The 19,925-nt window shown below is 39.4% G+C and overlaps 1 protein-coding gene across 2 annotated transcripts in view; it reads right to left on the bottom strand.

The window, feature by feature from the left end:
- Positions 1-3,019: 3,019 nt before the first annotated feature.
- Positions 3,020-19,925, bottom strand: part of SLC16A1 (solute carrier family 16 member 1) — a 32,163-nt gene continuing 15,257 nt past the window's right edge. For both annotated transcript variants that reach the window (XM_052636628.1, XM_052636629.1), the window contains 4 exons: positions 17,832-18,092; positions 12,409-12,552; positions 10,513-11,379; positions 3,020-7,333 (listed from right to left, as the gene is read on the bottom strand). In XM_052636628.1, coding sequence (XP_052492588.1) covers positions 7,056-7,333; positions 10,513-11,379; positions 12,409-12,552; positions 17,832-18,048 — 1,506 coding nt within the window. In that variant the 5' untranslated portion in view covers positions 18,049-18,092 and the 3' untranslated portion in view covers positions 3,020-7,055. The remainder of the gene's footprint in view (positions 7,334-10,512; positions 11,380-12,408; positions 12,553-17,831; positions 18,093-19,925) is intronic.

Raw genomic sequence — 19,925 nt, 5'->3', positions numbered from 1 at the left:
CATGCATGTGGCATGTTAGTTCCCCAGCCAGGGATCAAACCTATCCCTGCATCCCCTGCATTGCAAGGTGGTCCTTGTTTATGCTCATTCTTAGCATCTGAGAAACAAGATAGTACTGGGAACTTACAAGGTTGTTACCAAAAAGTCTCTAAAGTTCCCATGCTGAAAAGTATATATAAATAAGGCCTAACACAAAAGCAGACCCCGGTTTCATTGCTGGGTCAGGAAGATGCCCTGGAGGAGGCTCAGGATGCCCACTCCAGCATTCCTGGGCTTCCCTGGTGGCTCTGACGGTAAAGAATCTGCCTGCAATGGAGGAGACCTGGGTTCGATCCATGGGTTGGGAAGATCCCTGGAAGAGGGCACGGCAACCCACTCCAGTATTCTTGCCTGGAGACTCCGATGGACAAAGGAGCCTGGCGGGCTACAGTCCATGGGGTCACAGAGTCGGACACGACTGAACGAGTAAGCATAGCATAACACGAAAGCACCCAGGTGGCACTAGTGGTAAAGAACCCACTTGCCAATGCAAGAGATCCAAGAGACATGGGTTCGATCTCTGGTGGGAAAGATCTCCTGGAGAAGGAAATGGCAACCCACTCCAGTCAGTGTTCTTGCCCGAAGAACCCCAGGGACAGATGAGCCTGGGGAGACCATGAGTTGCAAAGAGTCAGACACGACTGCAGTGACTTAGCAGGCACACATTTTTGTTTTGGTTTCAAAGGAAAAAAAAATAAGATAGGGAAAGATAGACCACAATGACAAGAACTATTACAAACCTTCTCTTGATAGCTATGGATGTGCAGATTGTCAGCATACCAGGTGATTTTTAATCACCTCCTGGCTACTTAATGGCTGCTAGCCACTTCCTCTTGGGACCTGGCCAGAGTAAGCTCCGGAAATGCAAACTTTTAATTCTGGAATCAGTAAAGCACATTAGGAAAGGAAATCTCACAAGTAAAGAAATCACAGTATGAATTCCGAGGCCAAGGAAAATGACTGTAAGTCAGATTGTGAACTCACTGGGGTCAGGACCATTGGTGCAGAGTCCAAGTGATTGGTCTCTATTCATCCTTCAAGATTACCCAGGATACAACCTTTCTCATTCTTGTGTTTCCAAACTTCCATGCAGTACAACCTTCAGCTCCAGCAGCTGAGCTGTATGCAGGGGCTGGGGAGAGTGGTAAAACCCAGTTAAAGGGTATTTTTCACTTATACCCACTGGTGGTACAGTGGTAAAGAATCTACCACCTGCCAATGCAGGAGATGCAAGAGACAGTGGTTCAATCCCTGGGTCGGGAAGATCCCCTGGAGTAGGAAATGGCAACCCACTCCTGCATTCTTGCCTGGGAAATCCTAGGGACAGAGGAGCTTGGCAAGCTACAGTTCATGGGGTCACAAAGAATGGGACATGACTCAGTGACTGAGCACACACACAACACACACCCTAGGATATTGCATGAATCAGATGATATACTGCAAAGGCCCTTGTGTACTCCAGTGACTGTTCTGGTTGATGACAACTGACACTGTTTAATTTTTAAAACTACTATGAGCTCAACTAATACTACTGTTCATTCAACTGTATGCAGCGTACATTCACAATCCTCACAATAATTATGTTTAATTTACCAAAGAGGCTTAGACAAATTAACTTGCTCAAGGGTATATACTTTTTTGTCCTCTTTAGGCCCTCCTGAGATTGGGTTAGAGACTTCTCCATGTGATGTCCTGTCACAGCACTTACTATGCAGTCTTCCCTCTGGAACAGAAGCTGTGGGTGCCAAGGAACCCTGATCATTATTATCCCTTCTGTCTAGAAACCGGACAGGCACATAGACAGCACTCCAAAAATACTATTTAGGTGAATGAATTAATGAAGGTTTTATCTCATATCCATATTCCTGTTTTCCTTTTAACTTGCTCTTCACTGTCTGTTTTCCCTTACTACAAAGTAGCATGTAAAGACATTATTACGTTCATGGCTGGATTCTCAAAACTTTGAACAATGCTTGGGAACTAGTAGTTCAGTTAAGTTGCTCAGTTGTGTCCGACTCTGCAACCCCATGGACCGCAGCACACCAGGCCTCCCTGTCCATCACCAACTCCTGGAGTTTGCTCAAACTCATGTCCATTGAGTCGGTGATGCCATCCAACCATCTCATCCCCTGTCATCCCCTTCTCCTCCCACCTTCAATCTTTCCCAGCATCAGGGTCTTTTCCAACGAGTCAGTTCTTCACATCAGGTGGCCAAAGTATTGGAATTTTAGCTTCAGCATCAGTCCTTCCAATGAATATTCAGGACTGATTTCCTTTAGAATGGACTGATTTGGTCTTGCAGTCCGGGGAACTATCAAGAGTCTTCTCCCACACCACAGTTCAAAAGCATCACTTCTTCAGCACTCGGCTTTCTGTCTAGGTTTGTCATAGTTTTCCTTCCAAAGAGCAATCGTCTTTTAATTTCATGGCTGCAGTCACTACCTGCAGTGATTTTAGGGCCCAAGGAAACAAAGTCTGTCACTGTTTCCATTGTTTCCCCATCTATTTGCCATGAAGTGATGGGACCAGATGCCATGATCTTAGTTTTCTGAATCTTGAATTTTAAGCCAGCTTTTTCACTCTCCTCTTTCACTTTCATCAAGAGGCTCTTTAGTTCTTCTTTGCTTTCTGCCATAAGGGTGGTGTCATCTGCATATCTGAGGTTATTGATATTTCTTCCGGCAATCTTGGTTTCAGCTTGTGCTTCATCCAGCCTGGCATTTCACATGACATACGCTGCATATAAGTTAAATAAGCAGGGTAACAATATACAGCCTTGATGTACTCATTTCTCAATTTGGAACCAGTCAATTTTCCCATGTCCTGTTCTAACTGTTGCTTCTTGACCTGCATATAGATTTCTCAGGAGGCAGGTCAGGTGATCTGGTATTCTCATCTCTTTAAGAATTTTCCAGTTTGTTGTGATCCACACAGTTAAAGGCTTTTGTGTAGTCAATAAAAGCAGCAAAACTTTGCAATATGTTGTACCAATTTATTCAGCCACCAACTGATGACAATTTATTATTTAAATCATGTTATCAATGTAGTAGGGAAAAATTCAAAGCTCATCAATCTTTCAGTTTACATTAAGAACATTTACATTTAAGAACTAGGTAGAGAGGACTTCAATCATGACTGGCTTCTCATTATATTTCTGCTCTTTTTATTAATCAGGTGCCTCTTCCTTGTAGGGGCAGTGAACAAAGACCAAGGGCTTTGGGATTCAAACCTGCCTACTTAAAGAGCACCACTCTCATGCGGTGTTAGTTTCCACTCATTACCAAACAGGGACCATTACATTTGTAAGAGTAAAATGAGGATAGGTCTAAAAGGAGTTTGATCATTTAGCTAATAGTCTTACCTTTAAGAGTCACTCCCAAACTATCCTCTGTGAGGCTCCACCCACCTTGGGAATTAGAACAGCTCAATTTTTCCCCAAGTACTACATATCTTTGATATATATATATTTTAAATAGGTGCTTACATTTATTAAGCCCTTGCCTAATACAAGCTGTCACATATCAACTAAACTTCATTACAGCCCTGGGGCAACAAATGGCATTAATTATTAACACCTTTACAGAAGAAAACACCTGATGCTTAGGGTTGAGGTCACATAGCCTTTGTTTGAACCCTGGCAGTCTATACTGCTAAACATACCAGTAGGCTGTGATTTCTTTGCTAGCTATTCCAGTGTCTTCTAGCAAGTCACAGTAAAAAGCCAGCAGAAAGTACATCAGTGCTGTATAGCCAAGAAGAGATATTCTACTGAATGACTGTCACAACGGCCCAGACTAAGTGGGGAAAGGATGACTGAAATCTGAAATCCTAAAGCTAAAACACATTTCAGGAATGATGTATTTGAAACCGCCTTAGATGCTTCTAATCTGAAGCAACTTGGCTTAATTGCTCATATTTGGGTAAGCCAGGCAAGCTTGGGCCATTACTTCCTCACAAGTTTTCATAGTAGCCAAAGTCTGTCATTAACCTCTTTCTTCAAGTACCTGACCTGATTATTAAAACAAGCCATGTTGCAAAGGTAGACATACAGTGTTCACCTTTTCTCATCTTTCCAACAACAAGGGGGTGGGGGGTGGGGTGGGGTGGGACGAGTGACGCACACCTGATAATTAAATATATATACTATGAACCATTTCCTAGGGAAGATGTAAAACCTGGACATTGAGGTTTTTCATATAAACCAATTCTGAATTTATCAATCTGAAATTCAATACAATAAAACAAGAATAAGATTATTCATTAGTGTGATTAAACCAGGGATAAAAATACCTCCCTGAATTTTCTAGTTTTAGCATCATCCTTTACTGAGTACTTTCTGTAGAAATTATTTTGAATAGGTCAAGATGATTTCAGTTCTCAAAAATGACTATAATGTGACAATATGGTCTTGTTGCCATGGTCATCTGCAACTGTCCAGTCTACCAGTTTCTTAAACAATTTTTCAGCTTTGAACTGAGACTATTTCAGAGCATACTCTTGACCAGTCCCCAGCCTCTTTGGGCACAACAATCTAGAGAGCTATATGTTTTGTGACTTAGCAGAGTGTGGGACAGAGGGAAGCAAGGATAGGCAGGTACTCTATTTTCCCAAAGCAGCCACTGAAACTCTGTCAACTGAAATAAAACTTCAGAGGTCTGTCTAGTCAGGCTTCACATGGAGCAAGGGACAACAGACTGCCCAGTCAGAAAGCTCAGATGCATCCAGTGTTGAAAACAGCACTGCAACACGAGAGGATTAGCTGATTGTTAGCAAGGACTAGATGGCAGAGTAGGCCTATATTGGCCTTTAGTGTTGGCTCTGTTACCAAAACTGATCCTGAATAAATCCCTTAAGCCTGTGTCTTCAGTGGGAAAAAGTCAGAGTTGGATTGGGTGGTAAAAGGTTTTGTTTAGTCCAGCTTTGAGCCAGTTTTTAACCTTTTGCTTCTGAATACAGCAACTTGAGAACCCTTCCTCCTAATAAATGGTGATCATTCTGCACCAAAATTTCATCACTTCACTAGCAAGTTTCAGTTAGTGGGAAAAAACTAGGCAGCGTCTTATGTATGGATGTCGCTTAACAACTGGGATGGGGGAAAATAATCTTATACTCCTGGTTTACTCCCCCACCCCACATTTTTTACTTACTCAGGATGATCCTCACTTTTATAGAAAGGGAAAGAGGCATACAGAGGTTAGGTCTGTGGAAAATGGCCGAGCCCAAACTGGAGCCAAGCCTGTCAACAATCACAGCAGGCTTCTCCCCTAAAATTCCTCCTCCATCTGCCATGATACCTGAGCACAGAAAGGGAGTTTTCATTGTGTCCTTAAGATTAACTGCTCTGCTTTCAAAATGCTTTCAGAGAAGTAGTTTTAAAAAATTTCTCTCCTGCTTGCCTGGAAGAAGACGTTAAGGAGAAAAATCAAAATAAGCCATATATACAAATTCCAATGCACATATGCTGAATTATTTAACATTAGCAAGGGCCAGACTGAATCTTGATAATGAAAATGAAGACACAGAATATTTTCCTCAAGAAAATAAACATTTGGAAGAAGAAACATTTCTTAAAAAAAAAAAAAGAAAATTTTTATTTTAAAAAGCCAGCCTGTTAAATAAGGTTTTATGTCTATACTTTCACACTGTCAACCGCAATATTTTTAAATGCATTGAATATAATTCATTGAATGTCTAACATTATCTTCCTGCTGCAATTTAAAAGATACTAGGTTAAAAAAAAATTTACAGTTTTCATTCTGGTTTGTCCCCCTCCCTATCTATATACTAAACCCATTTCTTTACATTTCAGATAAAGTGGAAAAGGGTCACAAAATCTTTAGGGTTGTGTGAGGAATAAGAATATTTCCAATAATTCTAAGCAAAATCTAATTTCCTTTAAGGCCTTATCAGAAAAAGAAAAAGAGTTATGTGTTGATAAGCCAAAATAGCAACTTCTCTCCCTATCTTATCCCTATTGGTTTCTGTGGGCCACATTTCTATGGTTCTCTTTAATTAGCAAACACTACACAGACTGAGTGTCTCATACTCAGTGCTAAGCTAGATATGGATATAAATGAAACCACTAGGAATCAAAGGGGTAAAATTCCAGGAAAACAGCAACCAAAAAAGATTCCAAGTCTCACAGTTTAACTGATGTTTTGGAAAAGTTTAAGCTGAATTCAGCTGCTGTATGAAATAGCTTTCTACATTTAATTTAGTGAGGAGGCACTAATACATAGTTGTGTATTTTAATACTAATTTTTACATTGAAAAAAATAGTATGTAATCTCAAAAAGGGCAATTATCTATGACTACACAAAATGTATCTTTGGAAAGGGGAACAAAAATAGTAATTTAATGAAATCAACTCTCAAGCACTTGACTTCTAATAAGCAACCCAAGAGAAGATACTGGAGGGTTGATGATGAGTAAGTACAATGCATCCTGAAAAGCCAAGATGTTTTCAAAGCTTCATGCCTTAAATTTCCTAAATACATATCTAGCAGGCACATATGCCAAGCAACTACTGATGCTAGGAAAATATTTTAGTCAGGGTTTTATAAAACCACCAACTTTCAAATCTTCTAGTGACAATATGAAACAAAATTTATTTAAAATTTTAGATTTGCCTCAAAGCAGTTATTTTTATTTGTAACGGAACACTGAAAATGGATGAGTTAAGCAGAACAGTTTTAATAGTTAAGGCTCCCTAAAGACTAAAACTTAAGGCACGTATTATAATCTTCATGACACTGTTAAATGCAAAGATTTAAACAAAGAAACAAACACAGAAACTGACTTCCTTTTCTCATTCTTTTTCAACCACTCCCTTCCCAAGGCTAGGCATTTTTAATCCAGGCTACTGGTAAGGAGTGAAACAAAAATTCCATCAATAAACCCCTGGTATGATTCCCACAGAAATGTCCAGTATTTGCATTGAGCACCACTGGTAGATCACAGGCCAATAGAATATTTTGGGTCATGAGCTGCACCATTTACCCTTCAGTCCCACAGGTTCAAACTGGACTCTCCGCCTCTCTGAGGTCTCCTTCTGTGGCTTTTTGTTCTGGAGATTCTGCTGCATCGGTGACTTCTTTTGGCTTCTCAGCAACATCTACATTGGTCTCCTCGTCTTTACTTTCCTTTTTCTGCTGCTTCTCAGCTTTCTGTTCTTTTTCAAGAAGTCGGTAATTGATGCCCATGCCAATGAAAAGATAGATGCCTGCGACAATAAGGATTATGCCACATGCCCAGTATGTGTATTTATAGTCTCCATATATGTCATTGAGACGACCTGAGGAATGTAAAAAAAAAAAAGTTATGAGGGCAAACAATTATACCTTTTCCCAAGTAAAGCTTAAGGATCCATTCAAAGAGCTCATAAATGCCAAATTAGTATAAAAAGAAACTGCTCAAAATTATTTGATCTTTTGTCTATGATGTCACACTGATTTGGGGTGTCCCCGCACACTGTTATCTTTAGCAACTTGAAAATTATTAAATTGTGGTAATTTTGAATTGCAAAGTCCTTGAGGTCACCTGGGGCTCTCTAGTGGAAAAGACAGTAAAGAATCTGCGTGCAATGCAGGAAACCTGTATTTGATCCCTGGGTCAAGAAGATCCCCTGGAGAAGGGAATAGCAACCCACCCTAGTATTCTTGCCTGGAGAATCCCATGAACAGAGAAGCTTAGCAGGTTACAGTCCAAAGAGTTGGATACGGCTGAGTGACTAACACTTGAGATCACGTAAAATCAGTTTTCTCAATATGCAATGGAAAAATTTGCTCAAAAGAGGTTTAAGAGTCTTGCCCAAGGCCACAGGCCAATGCACTTTTTCTGACATCAGCATTTCCCAAAGAGCATTCCTGGGGACACTCATCCTCTGCTAAAACATTAACTAACAGCAATACTTTCCACCATTCTAACCTCACACCAGGAAGATTCTATCATCATTTCCACTGTATAACATAAAAGCTGAAGTACAGAAACTTTAAGGAAGGTCACAAAGTTTTAAGTGAAACAGGTTGGCTTTAACCCCAGCGAGTCTGACTCTGAGGCATGCACCCATAACCTCTGTGCTTCAGGCTACCTCCCTCATGTTTCCATAGTCAAGTAAATTTGGAAATGACACACCATAGTCTTTTCTATTCACATTTTTATGAGGTCTGATATTAAAGAAACTTAAAGACACTTTGGAAAACTCTACACATATAAAGGATATAATAACCAATTCAAATATGATTCCATATGGTTTTCCAAAGTAGGGCATCACTCACTCAGCAATACTTAGTTTCTGTATATCAATACAGCCCTGGGTCTGCTAAGCCCTGAGTTAAGAGTAAGTAAAGGAGATAACGTCCATAGTTCAGCAGAGAAATGTTAATCCAATAACCACACAGACTGTGACAAGTGCTACAGAAATGTTTGAAGGCAGAAAATAGGAGGTTTGGGCCAGTAAGAAGGGTCAGGAAGGCTTTTCTTTTCCTGGTAAATATTTATTAAATGGGAAAAAAAGTTTATTAAAAAAAAATGCTGGGGGTTGGTTAAAACTCTATTAAGGAGAGGGCTTCCCTGGTGGCTTTTGCTGGTGAAAAATCCACCTTCCAATGCAGGAGACATGGGTTTGATCCCTGCATTGGGAACATCCCCTGGAGGAGAAAATGGCAACCCATCCCAGTATTCTTGCCTGGGAAATCCCATGGATAGAGGAACCTCACAGGGTACAGTTCTATAATAAGCAGGCATTAAAAATATTTTTTCTCTTTAAGGAAATTGACTGAAATGTAATCAGTGCAAAGAGGTTCCAAAAGGTCATTTATGGCACTGCACACATTTTCTTTGAAAGAATATGTGCTTTTATCTGTTCCCCCAAATAGCAAATTAGCTACCAGCAATGGTTTCTGTGTGGTAGGATAACAGGTTATTATTTTATTGCTTGCTGTTTTCTGTTAAAGCCTTAAAACATGCTAACAAAAGTTTACCCCAGTGTGAAACTCAGTACCAGGAAGGTTTTTATCTTAAAAAAAAAATTTATTTGACTGCACCAGGTCTTAGTTGTGGCACACAGGATCTTTAGTTGCGGCATGCAAACTCTTAGTTGTAGCATGTGGGATCTAGTTCCCCAACCAGGGATTAAACCCAGGGCCCCTGCACTGGGAGCAAAGAGACTTAGTCACCAGACCACCAGGAAGTCCCAGGAAGGCTTTTCTTAAAGTGTAAACTTAACCAAGACTTACAGGATAAGAGTTAATCTAGGAGAAAGGAGATGGGAAAAGGATCTGGGCAGAGAACAGCTGGTGCAAAGCCAGGTGGTAGGAGGAAGCACCACGTGAGAGGGGAAGCCCAGAGAGCAAACTGGGTGGTAGGAAATGAAGCTGGAGATGGTGGGCCAGGCCATGCAGGAACCAGGAGCCACAGTAGGGAATTTGATCTTCACCCTAAGAATGCAGGAAGCAACTGGAGTGTCCTAAGAGACTGGAGAACAGCTAGAGCAAATATGGGTAAAGTTAGAAGACTACAAGACGATATGGATAAGAGCAGTAGTTCTGATGGAGGAAAAATGGGCAGATTAGATAGAGATTTAGGAAGCAAAAATGGACAGGATTTAGAGTCTCCTTAGGTATAGGGAGGGCTTCCCTAGTGGCTCAGACGGTAAAGTGTCTGCCTACAATGTGGGAGACCTGGGTTCGATCCCTGGGTTGGGAAGATCCTCTGGAGAAGGAAATGGCAACCCACTCCAGTACTCTTGCCTGGAAAATCCCATGGACGGAGAAGCCTGGTGGACTACAGTCCATGGGGTCGCCAAGAGTCAGACACTCACTGAGCGACTTCACTTAGGAATAGGGAGGAGAGAGGGTAGAAAAGTTTTGATGGGTCAGTAATGGGTCTTCTATTATGTATCCTTCCTGACTTTATACTGTACAATCTGAAAAGCATGAGTTACATCCAGAAGTCAAAATTATTGTTGTTTTGTATTAATGATAATTTTTAAATGTAAACTGGTTAGCATTCTTGAGAGAATAATACATCAGGTTTTATAGTCACTCACGAGCTGTGTGATCCTGGGCAAGCAAGTAATTTCACTTTCAGAAGCCTCTATTTCTTGGTTTATAAAATGAGGACAGTAATAGTCTGACATCATAGACTTGTAATATATGACAGAATATAGAAAATGATTAGTAGCAGAGTTCCTGGTATACTGTGAGCCCTCACCTACTGTACCTACGGCACCTACTGTTATTATTATTTTAATAAATATGTGTTTAAAGTCATTTTTATTCTTCTTTCAATTTGATGATTCACCTTAATTCAAGTATTTGAGCCATTATGATATGATAAACACCGTGTCAGCCCTGAGGATACAGAAATGAGGACTATCAAGCAGCCCACTGACTTCTGCTTTCCATCACCTTCCCAATCTTCTCTGCCTGTTTTATGTTAATAGAACCATAGAAATTGGGAGACATACTGTACCTAAAACTGGTGGCCCCAGGAGTACAGGACAGCACTCCACAATGGTCACCAACCCCACAGCACTGGAGAATCTCTGGGGTCCAACAAGGTCCATCAGTGTTTCAAACAATACTGAGCTGAGCCACCCAAAAGCAAATCCAAAGAATCCTGCATAGATACAGAGCTCTATATAGGTAGAGGATAAAGGTGCTGCCAGATGACACAGTCCATTTGCAATAATAGATGCAGCAAAAAAATACTGAACTCGAGGTCTTATCCACTTTGTGTTGGCTACAAGTCCCATAGAAGGTCTGGCTACCATGTCAACAAAAGCCAGAATGGAAAGGAGGAAGGCAGCCTTCTCACTAGAGTAATGCTTACTCTTGCCATAATTACTAAGAAAGACCAGTGGTGTAAATAGTCCAAAAAACATGAGCACATTTCCAGACAGATATAACAAAAAGCCTCTGTGCTTGAATAGGCTTAAGTCCAGAAATGTATTAAGTGTTTGGAAGATTGACTTTTTCTCTTCTTTGGGGTTTCCTCCAATGAGATCTGTATTTGCATCACTTGCCCCCTTATTTATCTCGTATTTTCCAGCTTCCTGAAGGGATCCTTTAGACTTCCCTTTCTCTACAGTGGTTGGCTTTGGCCCTATTGGTCTCATCAGAGCTCCAGCCACACAGCAGTTTAATAGTAAGCCCCCGAGAATTAGGAAGCTTCCTCTCCAGCCGTAGATCATAAAGAAAGCCTGGTTGAGGGGGGCCAGGGTAGAGAGGAACACAGGGCTGCCTGCCATGGCTAGTCCATTTGCCAGCGGTCGTCTCTTATAGAAATATTTGCCAATCATGGTCAAAGCCGGATTTAAGTTGAAGGCAAGCCCAAGACCTGGGGAGAAGAGAAAAAAGAATCATATATTACAATAAATGTCAGAGACATATTTTGCATTACTTAACCAGACGAAGAAATTACAATAAGAGGTATATAATTCAAAAAGATACCAATAAAATGGAAAGATATTCTGTGCTCATGGACTGGAAGAATCAACACTGTCAAAATCTCCTTATTACCTAAAGCAACCTACATGTTCAGTGCAATCCCTATCAAAATCCCAAGGATATTTTCCACAGAAATAGAACAAAAACATTCTAAAATATATGTGAAACCTCAAGAGACCCACTGTTCATCACAGCATTATTCTTCCTCTGGGGATCTTCCCCACCCAGGGATCAAACATGCGTCTCCTTTATCTCCTGCACTGCAAGCAGATTCTTGACAGCTGAACCACTGGGGAAGCTCAATTGATAAATATATGCAACTGAATACTACTCAGCCATAAAAAAGAACACAAAAAATTTGCTATTTTCAACAACATGGGTGGACTTGGGAGGGCATTATGCTGTGAAATAAGTCAGACAGAATAAGGCAAATACTGCATGTTACCAGTTATACATGGAATCTAAACAATACAAACTAGCAAATATAACAAGAAAAAAACAGACTCATAGAGAACAACCTGGATGTTGTACCAGATAATTCCTGCTTTATGTTTAATACTCTCTGGTGCTCCAATAGATGTCTATTGCCTGGTAAGAGGAATAGGTAATACAATAGTAACCAGTGACCACTCTTGCAACAAACTGCGGAACACATTTTATCTACAACCATTGACTATTCTTAGGACAAGAGATACAATGATTTCTTTCAATTCATTCATTTATTCAACAATGTATACCTACTGTATGACAGTAATTTCTTTAAAAATTAGACTTTCTATTGCTCTTAAATTTACAGCTTGTCAAAATGATAATCAGCTAATTTCTATGAGGGACTTTCATTCAAAAGATCTGAAAGACCAATGTAGGTGAATACCAAATAACCAGCAATATATCAATACTTGAAAATGAATCAACTCACCTCCAATGACTCCAACAGAAAAGTAAAGTTCCTGCACAGTGTTACAGAAGGAAGCAGCAATCAAGCCACTGCCTGATAAGATGCCACCAACAATCATGACTGGACGACTGCCATATTTATTCACTAGGACACTGCTGATAGGACCTAAAAGATAACCAAACGTTCAGTAGTACACAGGCACTGATCACTGCATTAAATGACAAGTCCTCCAAAATTAGCAGATACACAAAGGCAATGATAAGAATATTGCTACCTATAATTATTTCATAGCCTTATAGGTATGTGTGCTGGAAAATAAAGATGGTAAAAGAATCATTAACTCTGTACCTTCTCTGACTTGAAACACTGGATGGAATTTTACTAAAATATAAGACTCTAGTCTATCCTTAATCTTTCTCTTATAAGGCAGAATAGGCTGCAAACACTTTGATAACATGTTCATAGGCTTCTTGATATATCAAGGATATGATCAACACATATTAGGTAAGTTTGGTCTATATTTTTGGACAGGCAGTCTGATGAGATAATGTGGTTTGTGTCATATTTTTAAAAAACAAGAAAAAGCAAAGGCAAAACTAATTATTTTTTCCAAGTTCAGTAGTTTTGTGATTAGGACATCTAAATTTAAAACAAAACTGTTCCTAATTACACCTATATATCTCAGGTACTGAATTGAATGGAATGCCTGTCAACCTGGTTCTGTGCTTATATTTTGTGGTATCAAAACTATGAAAAAATGTTCGTACAAGATTTAGTCAGATAATGGTCAAAACATCATCAGGTCTAACAATGCAAACAAGATTAAATTTTCTCAGCTAAAGATGAACGTGAACGTGAAGTGGCTCAGTTGTGTCCGACTCTTTGCGACCCCATGGACTGTAGCCTACCAGGCTCCTCCATCCATGGGATTTTCCAGGCAATAGTATTGGAGTAGATTGCCATTTCCTTCTCCAAGGGATCTTCCCAACCCAGGGATCGAACCTGGGTCTCCTGCATTGTAGACAGACACTTTATGCATACCAAAAAATCAGTTTTTCTTTAACATGAGAGAAGAGACCAAATAAATGTGTAGTGTTCTAAGGATCACAAAAAGATTTTGTGCATTTCACGTATTTTTCAAATACAAAAAAATCAAATGGCCTCTCTCTACTTGAAACTGTAATTTCCTCTTTTAAGTCTTAATTATGTGTCTTATCCAAAGCAAACAATGTTTCAAAAGCTGTCACACAACTTTTAAGTAGACTAACAATATTTGTTGATTACAAACTTGAATGACATTTCACATTCACTGTTTCATTTATTTACAAGAATACTTACATCCCTACTTCGTGGCTCTGGACATGACAACTTTGTTTACATGACACCTGGTTAAGGCAGATGACTGCAAAAAGAAAGGGTCACTGCAAGGGTCATCAGGGAAGGGGACACAAGGAGAACTGATATTTGAACTTGCAACATCACAAAGCTAGCAAGAACCAAGTTTCAAAACTATCCCGTTTTTTCTCCATTACATAGTGTTTCTGGAACTATGGTTTCAGAGTTACAAAGCAGAAGACATACAAATTCAAATTTTTCTTCCATTAGCACAGTAAATTCTTACATTATTCTGTTTATTCTATCTTAGCTCCCTAGAAGATAGTAAGTCTGTTTTTAAAAACAGAATACACATATTCTGAATATCGTATGTATATACCATATGTATGGGGCTTCCTTGGTGGCTCAGACGGTAAAGCGTCTGCCTGCAATGCAGGAGACCCGAGTTCGATCCCTGGGTCGGGAAGACCCCTTGGAGAAGGAAATGGCAACCCACTCCAGTATTCTTGCCTGGAGAATCCCATGGATGGAGGAGCCTGGTGGGCTACAGTCCACGGAGTTGCAAAGAGTCGGACACGACTGAGCGACTTCACTTTCTTTTCCCTATACCATATGTATATGTGTGTACGTTCAGTCGTGTTTGACTCTGTGGGACCCCATGGACTGTAGCCTGCCAGACTCCTCTGTGGGATTTCCCAGGCAAGAATACTGGAGTGGGTTGTCATTTCCTTCTCCAGGGGATCTTCCCAACCCAGGGATCAAACCCAGTCTCTTGCATTTCATGCACTGGCAGGCGGATTCTTTACCACTGTGCCACCTAGGAAGCCCTATATATGTATACATACATACAATAAACACACAAGAAGTAATTAAAGCTTTTGATATCCTAGTATTTCAGAGGACCAATTCTCTTTAAAAGGCTGGGTCAAGAGATGGCTGCAAGAGAGACTTCAGCCTCAACCAGGGATGTGTCTAAAGACGTTTTCATCAAACTTCTAAGACACTTCATGAAAATATTAGGCCACAGATGGTTTGGAAATAATTTGAATTTATAGTTTATATATGATGAAAGAATTAAATATTGAAAAAATATTAGTCATTAAACAGATTTTTGTATAGTCAGAGTTACAAAGCCCACAAAGACTGCCACATTGTTGATGCTGTGAAGTAAAAGTAAAATGCTGTAAAGTTTGAAATATTTTAAGTTAGGAATGTTAAGATGACATTACTGTGGAACTAAAAATATGTAAATTCATACTTTCATGTTAAAAAAGGGGGAAAAAAAAAAACCTCAGCAATCCAAGAGTACGTAACTAAGATCCTCTCCTTTAAAAATATAATTTAACAAGAACCAGTATGTATCTGTGAACCAAAGCACACAAAAAAGAAATTAAGAAGAGAAAAGGAAGGAAGGAGGAAGGCAGGCAGGCATGAACCCTAAACCACTCCTAAAGCAAAATGATTAGGGTTGAGGGAGTGGCCCAAATGCACAAGTTAAAAGTTAAGGCAGTTTCACCTAGGAGCCAAACAAAACAAAATAACCATTTGGTAAAAATTATGCCACAGGGTTCTTGATATGCAATTCGTCTTTCAGAGTTATTTCAGGAAGGATGACCCCAATTAGCTATCATTAAAAATAGAGAAGGGTACAGTTTATAGGCCTGTTATAACACAAATTCAAAGAAATGTGCTAGTTATCTCTGGGTGAGAACAAAAGAAGAAACTGTTCTCCCAAAAGAAAAGTGTCATGTGCAATCAGCACTACTGACATCACTTACTTCTGATGCAAAATGCAAACAGCTTTCAAGCTTTTGCTTTCAGAATTACAACATGTGAACCTGTTGTTTGTAGTCAGCTTAAAAATACTCTGAACACCTGGAGTAACTAGATAATAGCAATTTCTTCAAGCCATCAGAGTCAAAATCTGATTAGAAATCCTAGCAGATGGAGTTCAGAGCCTCCAAAATGAATGGTTCTCAGAAGCTAGAAAATGTCCAAAATCCCTTTTAATTTCTCTGGACTCATGAAAAACAAGTAATATAATTTAGAACTTCTGGTCTCTTTAAAAGTACTTAATTTTAGGTATTTTTCCTGTAGGCCCAGTGATTAAGACTTCCCCTTCCAGGGGGTGTGAGTTCAATCCCTGGACAGGGAGCAAAGATCCCACATGCTTTGTGGCCAAAAAACAGAAGCAATGTTTTAAGAAATTCAACAGACTTTAAAAAAGGCCCACATCAAAAAAATCTTAAAAAAAAAAAAAAAAGTACTTATAACAGACAATACAGACATGCATTCAAAATTTAAAAAGCACAAAGAAACATTCGGTGGAAAAAAAAATAAATCTTCCATCTCCATTCCCACTTTATGTCCCCTTAAGGCAGCCAGCTTACCCTTTTTCTGTGCAATGAGATTAAGCACTGAACTGAATTATGACTTCAAATACTTATTCCTGTTTCATGAGTTGTTTACATTATTGTCTCAACAGGATTACAGACTTCTCAAGGGCAGTCTGTAAGATCAGTGTCCTCTATAACTTAGACCTAGCCTAGTGAGGAATATGTGTGTACAGCTTGATAAATATGGGTTTAAAAATACATATGTATATTGGTTGAATCTGCCACCAGTTTAGAAGCCTAAGGCTAAGGTTTTACAGATGAAATACAGAATCTCTTTGAAGGCCTTATGTGAAAATAATTTGAGGTACTAGTGAAAGTCGCTCAGTCATGTCTGACTCTTTGCGACCCTGTGGACTAATACAGTCCATAGAATTCTCCAGGCCCGAATACTGGAGTGGGTAGCCTTTCCCTTCTCTCCAGGGAATCTTCCCAACCCAGGGATCAAACCCAGGCCTCCCGCATTGCAGGTGGATTTTTTACCAGCTGAGCCACAAGGGAAGCCCCAACAATACTGGAGTGGTTAGCCTAGCCTTGGAGAAGGCAATGGCACCCCACTCCAGTACTCTTGCCTGGAAAATCCCATGGATGGAGAAGCCTGGTGGGCTGCAGTCCATGGGGTCACGAAGAGTGGGACACGACTGAGCGACTTCACTTTCACGCATTGGAGAAGGAAATGGCAACCCACTCCAGTGTTCTTGCCTGGAGAATCCCAGGGACGGAGGAGCCTGGTGGACTGCCGTCTATGGGGTCGCACAGAGTCGGACACGACTGAAGCGACTTAGCAGCAGCAGCAGCAGCAGCAGCAGCAGCAGCAGCAGCCTAGCCCTTCTCCAGTGGATCTTTCCGACCCAGGAATCAACTGGGGTCTCCTGCACTGCAGGTGGATTCTTTACCAACTGAGCTATTAGGGAAGTTCCTCTGAGGTACTAAATTATCATTAAATAAAAAGTGAAAGGTTGGCTACATAATCAACATGTGAACTGTCAATCCCAGTAAATAAATATACTTAACTTTAGAATCTCTGCTAACTAAGCAACTACTTATTTTATTATTATGAGAGGTTTTGACTTTTATATGTTAAATTGTGATTTGATGTTCCAAGGCAAACAAATAACCCCAGTTATTTTAAATGATGCTAAGGTAAGCAAGTTACTCTCCACATTTCCTTCACTCCTTTACATGTCGAAGAAAACAGAAGGGTAAAAAATGATAAAACTTAAGTTAAGATGCAGCTGAAATGCTTCAGAACTAATTACATCACAAGGAACAAAACAAGGAGGGGATTTTTATCCAGTTCTTTAATTCTAACACCATGAAAAGATTTTACATGAGACTTTCAATTATGATATTCAAGTTAGCCTGATTTACTTTAATCCTCCCAACATCAATTAAAAAGAATCTTTATTTACATTTATATCAAGAATCTAGTGGAAGCAATAAGCAAAATCAATTGTGCACATGAAATTTTTCTAAGAGCTTTAAGTGCAATGACCTAACAATTTCTTATTTCTGTTTTTGGAATACTATAGTGCAACAAGCAAAGCAAGAGTTGTCATTGTTAATTAAAATAAAAAATGTGATTATTTTAAACACAAAGCTTTAAGGAATATCATTTCAAACCTAGTGAATAAGACATTTTTTAAAAAGTTACCTAAAACAGAGTATCTGGTTGCTTAGTGAAAATCAAAACAACAGGCCTCAGTGGGTACTCACCTCCACCGTACATGACAGCCAGCATGATGGAAGATATCCATGACACTTCACTGGTGGTGGCATTAAATATGCCTTCAATTTCTTTGAAGAACACAGTAATAGATTTGGGAAACGCATAAGAGAAGCCAATGGAAATGAAAGCTCCAACTACCACTGCCCACCCCCAGCCTCCATCTGGCGGGGTGTATCCAACTGGACCTCCAACTGCTGGTGGCATTGTAAATGTTGATAAATTCCAAAATGCAGTTCAAATCCAAGTATCTACACAATACAAAATTTAAATGCAATGTCAGCAATAAAGCACTCCCATCTAGTACTCCCAACAGCAAAGTACACTTTACACCTAACAGAACTATTTTTCAATACTCTATGAAAGTTCTAGGTTTTAAAACAGGCTTTGTAAGCTTTTCCCCTTTCTTGTGTATTCTTAAATACTTACTTTCTCTTATTAATATGCTGACTTAAAAGTAATAGGAAGTAGGCGCCTGACTTACTAGATACATAGTAATTTGCAAAATACAAGATCATTCTGAACACATAAGAATTGCATTTAATGAGCTGGAAAATAATTTCAAAAAGTTTCCTTTTATCTATCCAATTTCTTTGGTTAAATTCCTAAACAACACACAAGTTGAACTATAAAGTCAAAAGACAGTAGTTTCAAATAAAAGATTATCCCTTTTTCTTGAAGCTACCCAATACTAGTATTTAGCAAGGTTTAGACTGTTAGATTTTGAATAGTTTTGGAAAAGATGGGAGTGGCTGTTCGACAGTAGGCTTACCTGTTTTCTCATGAAGGTCTCTTTTAATTTATTTAAAGCCAGCTTCCACCCTATGTTTAACTCATCCTACAACAGTATGTGAGTATGTCCACTTCAAATTATCTTCACTCAGACTGTATTACTACAATAAATATAGGTCATAGATGACAAGCTCACTCTTGGCTGCAGCATTCGTTAGTCTAAAACACAAATCCCTAACCTCACACTGTAGGAGCAGTATATTGGTTATCTCCTAAATACTGTTCTTTCCAATCCATCTGAACACTTCCAATCTGATTTAAGACACTGGACATTGCAGGGTAAGGAAGAAGACAGTCCCAAAGGAAGGTTTCTGTAAAGGCAAGGATATAGGTTTCACCACTTCTACAACATTGCACTAAAGGTTCTAAGCCAGCTTGTGCAGGCAAGAGAAAGGAATTACAGGCATAAAGACTAGAAAGGAAGAAGTAAACCTGTCTTCATTCACAGATGAAAAATTATCTATGTGCACAATGCTAAGGAATAAAAAAAGTATTAGAACTAAAAATGAACTTAATTAGATAGATCTCAGGATATAAGACCAATAAATTGAAATCAACTCGTTAAGCCAATTTTGAGTTTTCCTTTCATCTAATTGGGCTTCCCTTGTGGCTCAGCTGGTAAAGAATCCACCTGCAATGTGGGAGAGCTGGGTAGGGAGACATCCCCTGGAGAAGGGAAAGGCTACCCACTTCAGTATTCTGGCCTGGAGAATTCCACGGACTAAGTCCAAGGGGTCGCAAAGAGTCGCACATGACTGAGCGACTTTCACTTCACTTTCTTCATCTAATTATGAAAAAAAGCACTTGAATTTTTTCAATCAAAGAAGCACTAAAAAGATTAATTTGCCTCAGAATGTTTACACACAGAGACACCCACACACAGACAGCAGAGTCACTTAACACATCAAGCTCTGACTCGAACAGCTAATTCGTGCTGGACGTGATTAAACTTTGAGCTTAGCTGCCAGCTATGATTTGTCCCAGTTAGTTATAGCAGTTACAATATTTAGTCACTAAGACTTGCCTCATCAAGTTAATAATATCTTATTCCATTGTGTAAAAATTAAGATTTAAAACTTGAAGCTTTAAAAAGATTCATTAGGAATAAGTATAAGAAATAAGAGTAACCAAATTTTGAAAGAAAGAACACTTCAAAACCCAGACATGGATTCAACAGTTCTGCCACCACCCAAAAAATGGTTGTCCTTCCTAACTTAAAAATTCTGACAGTACATAATAGAAAGTGTGTAATATCATCTAAACAAACTATTTTCTTCCAAACTGACCAAACG

The sequence above is a fragment of the Budorcas taxicolor genome, chromosome 3, assembly GCF_023091745.1.
Source record: "Budorcas taxicolor isolate Tak-1 chromosome 3, Takin1.1, whole genome shotgun sequence".
NCBI lineage: Eukaryota > Metazoa > Chordata > Mammalia > Artiodactyla > Bovidae > Budorcas > Budorcas taxicolor.
Note: the sequence above shows the minus strand (reverse complement) of the source record. Positions and strands in the feature narration are given on the sequence as shown.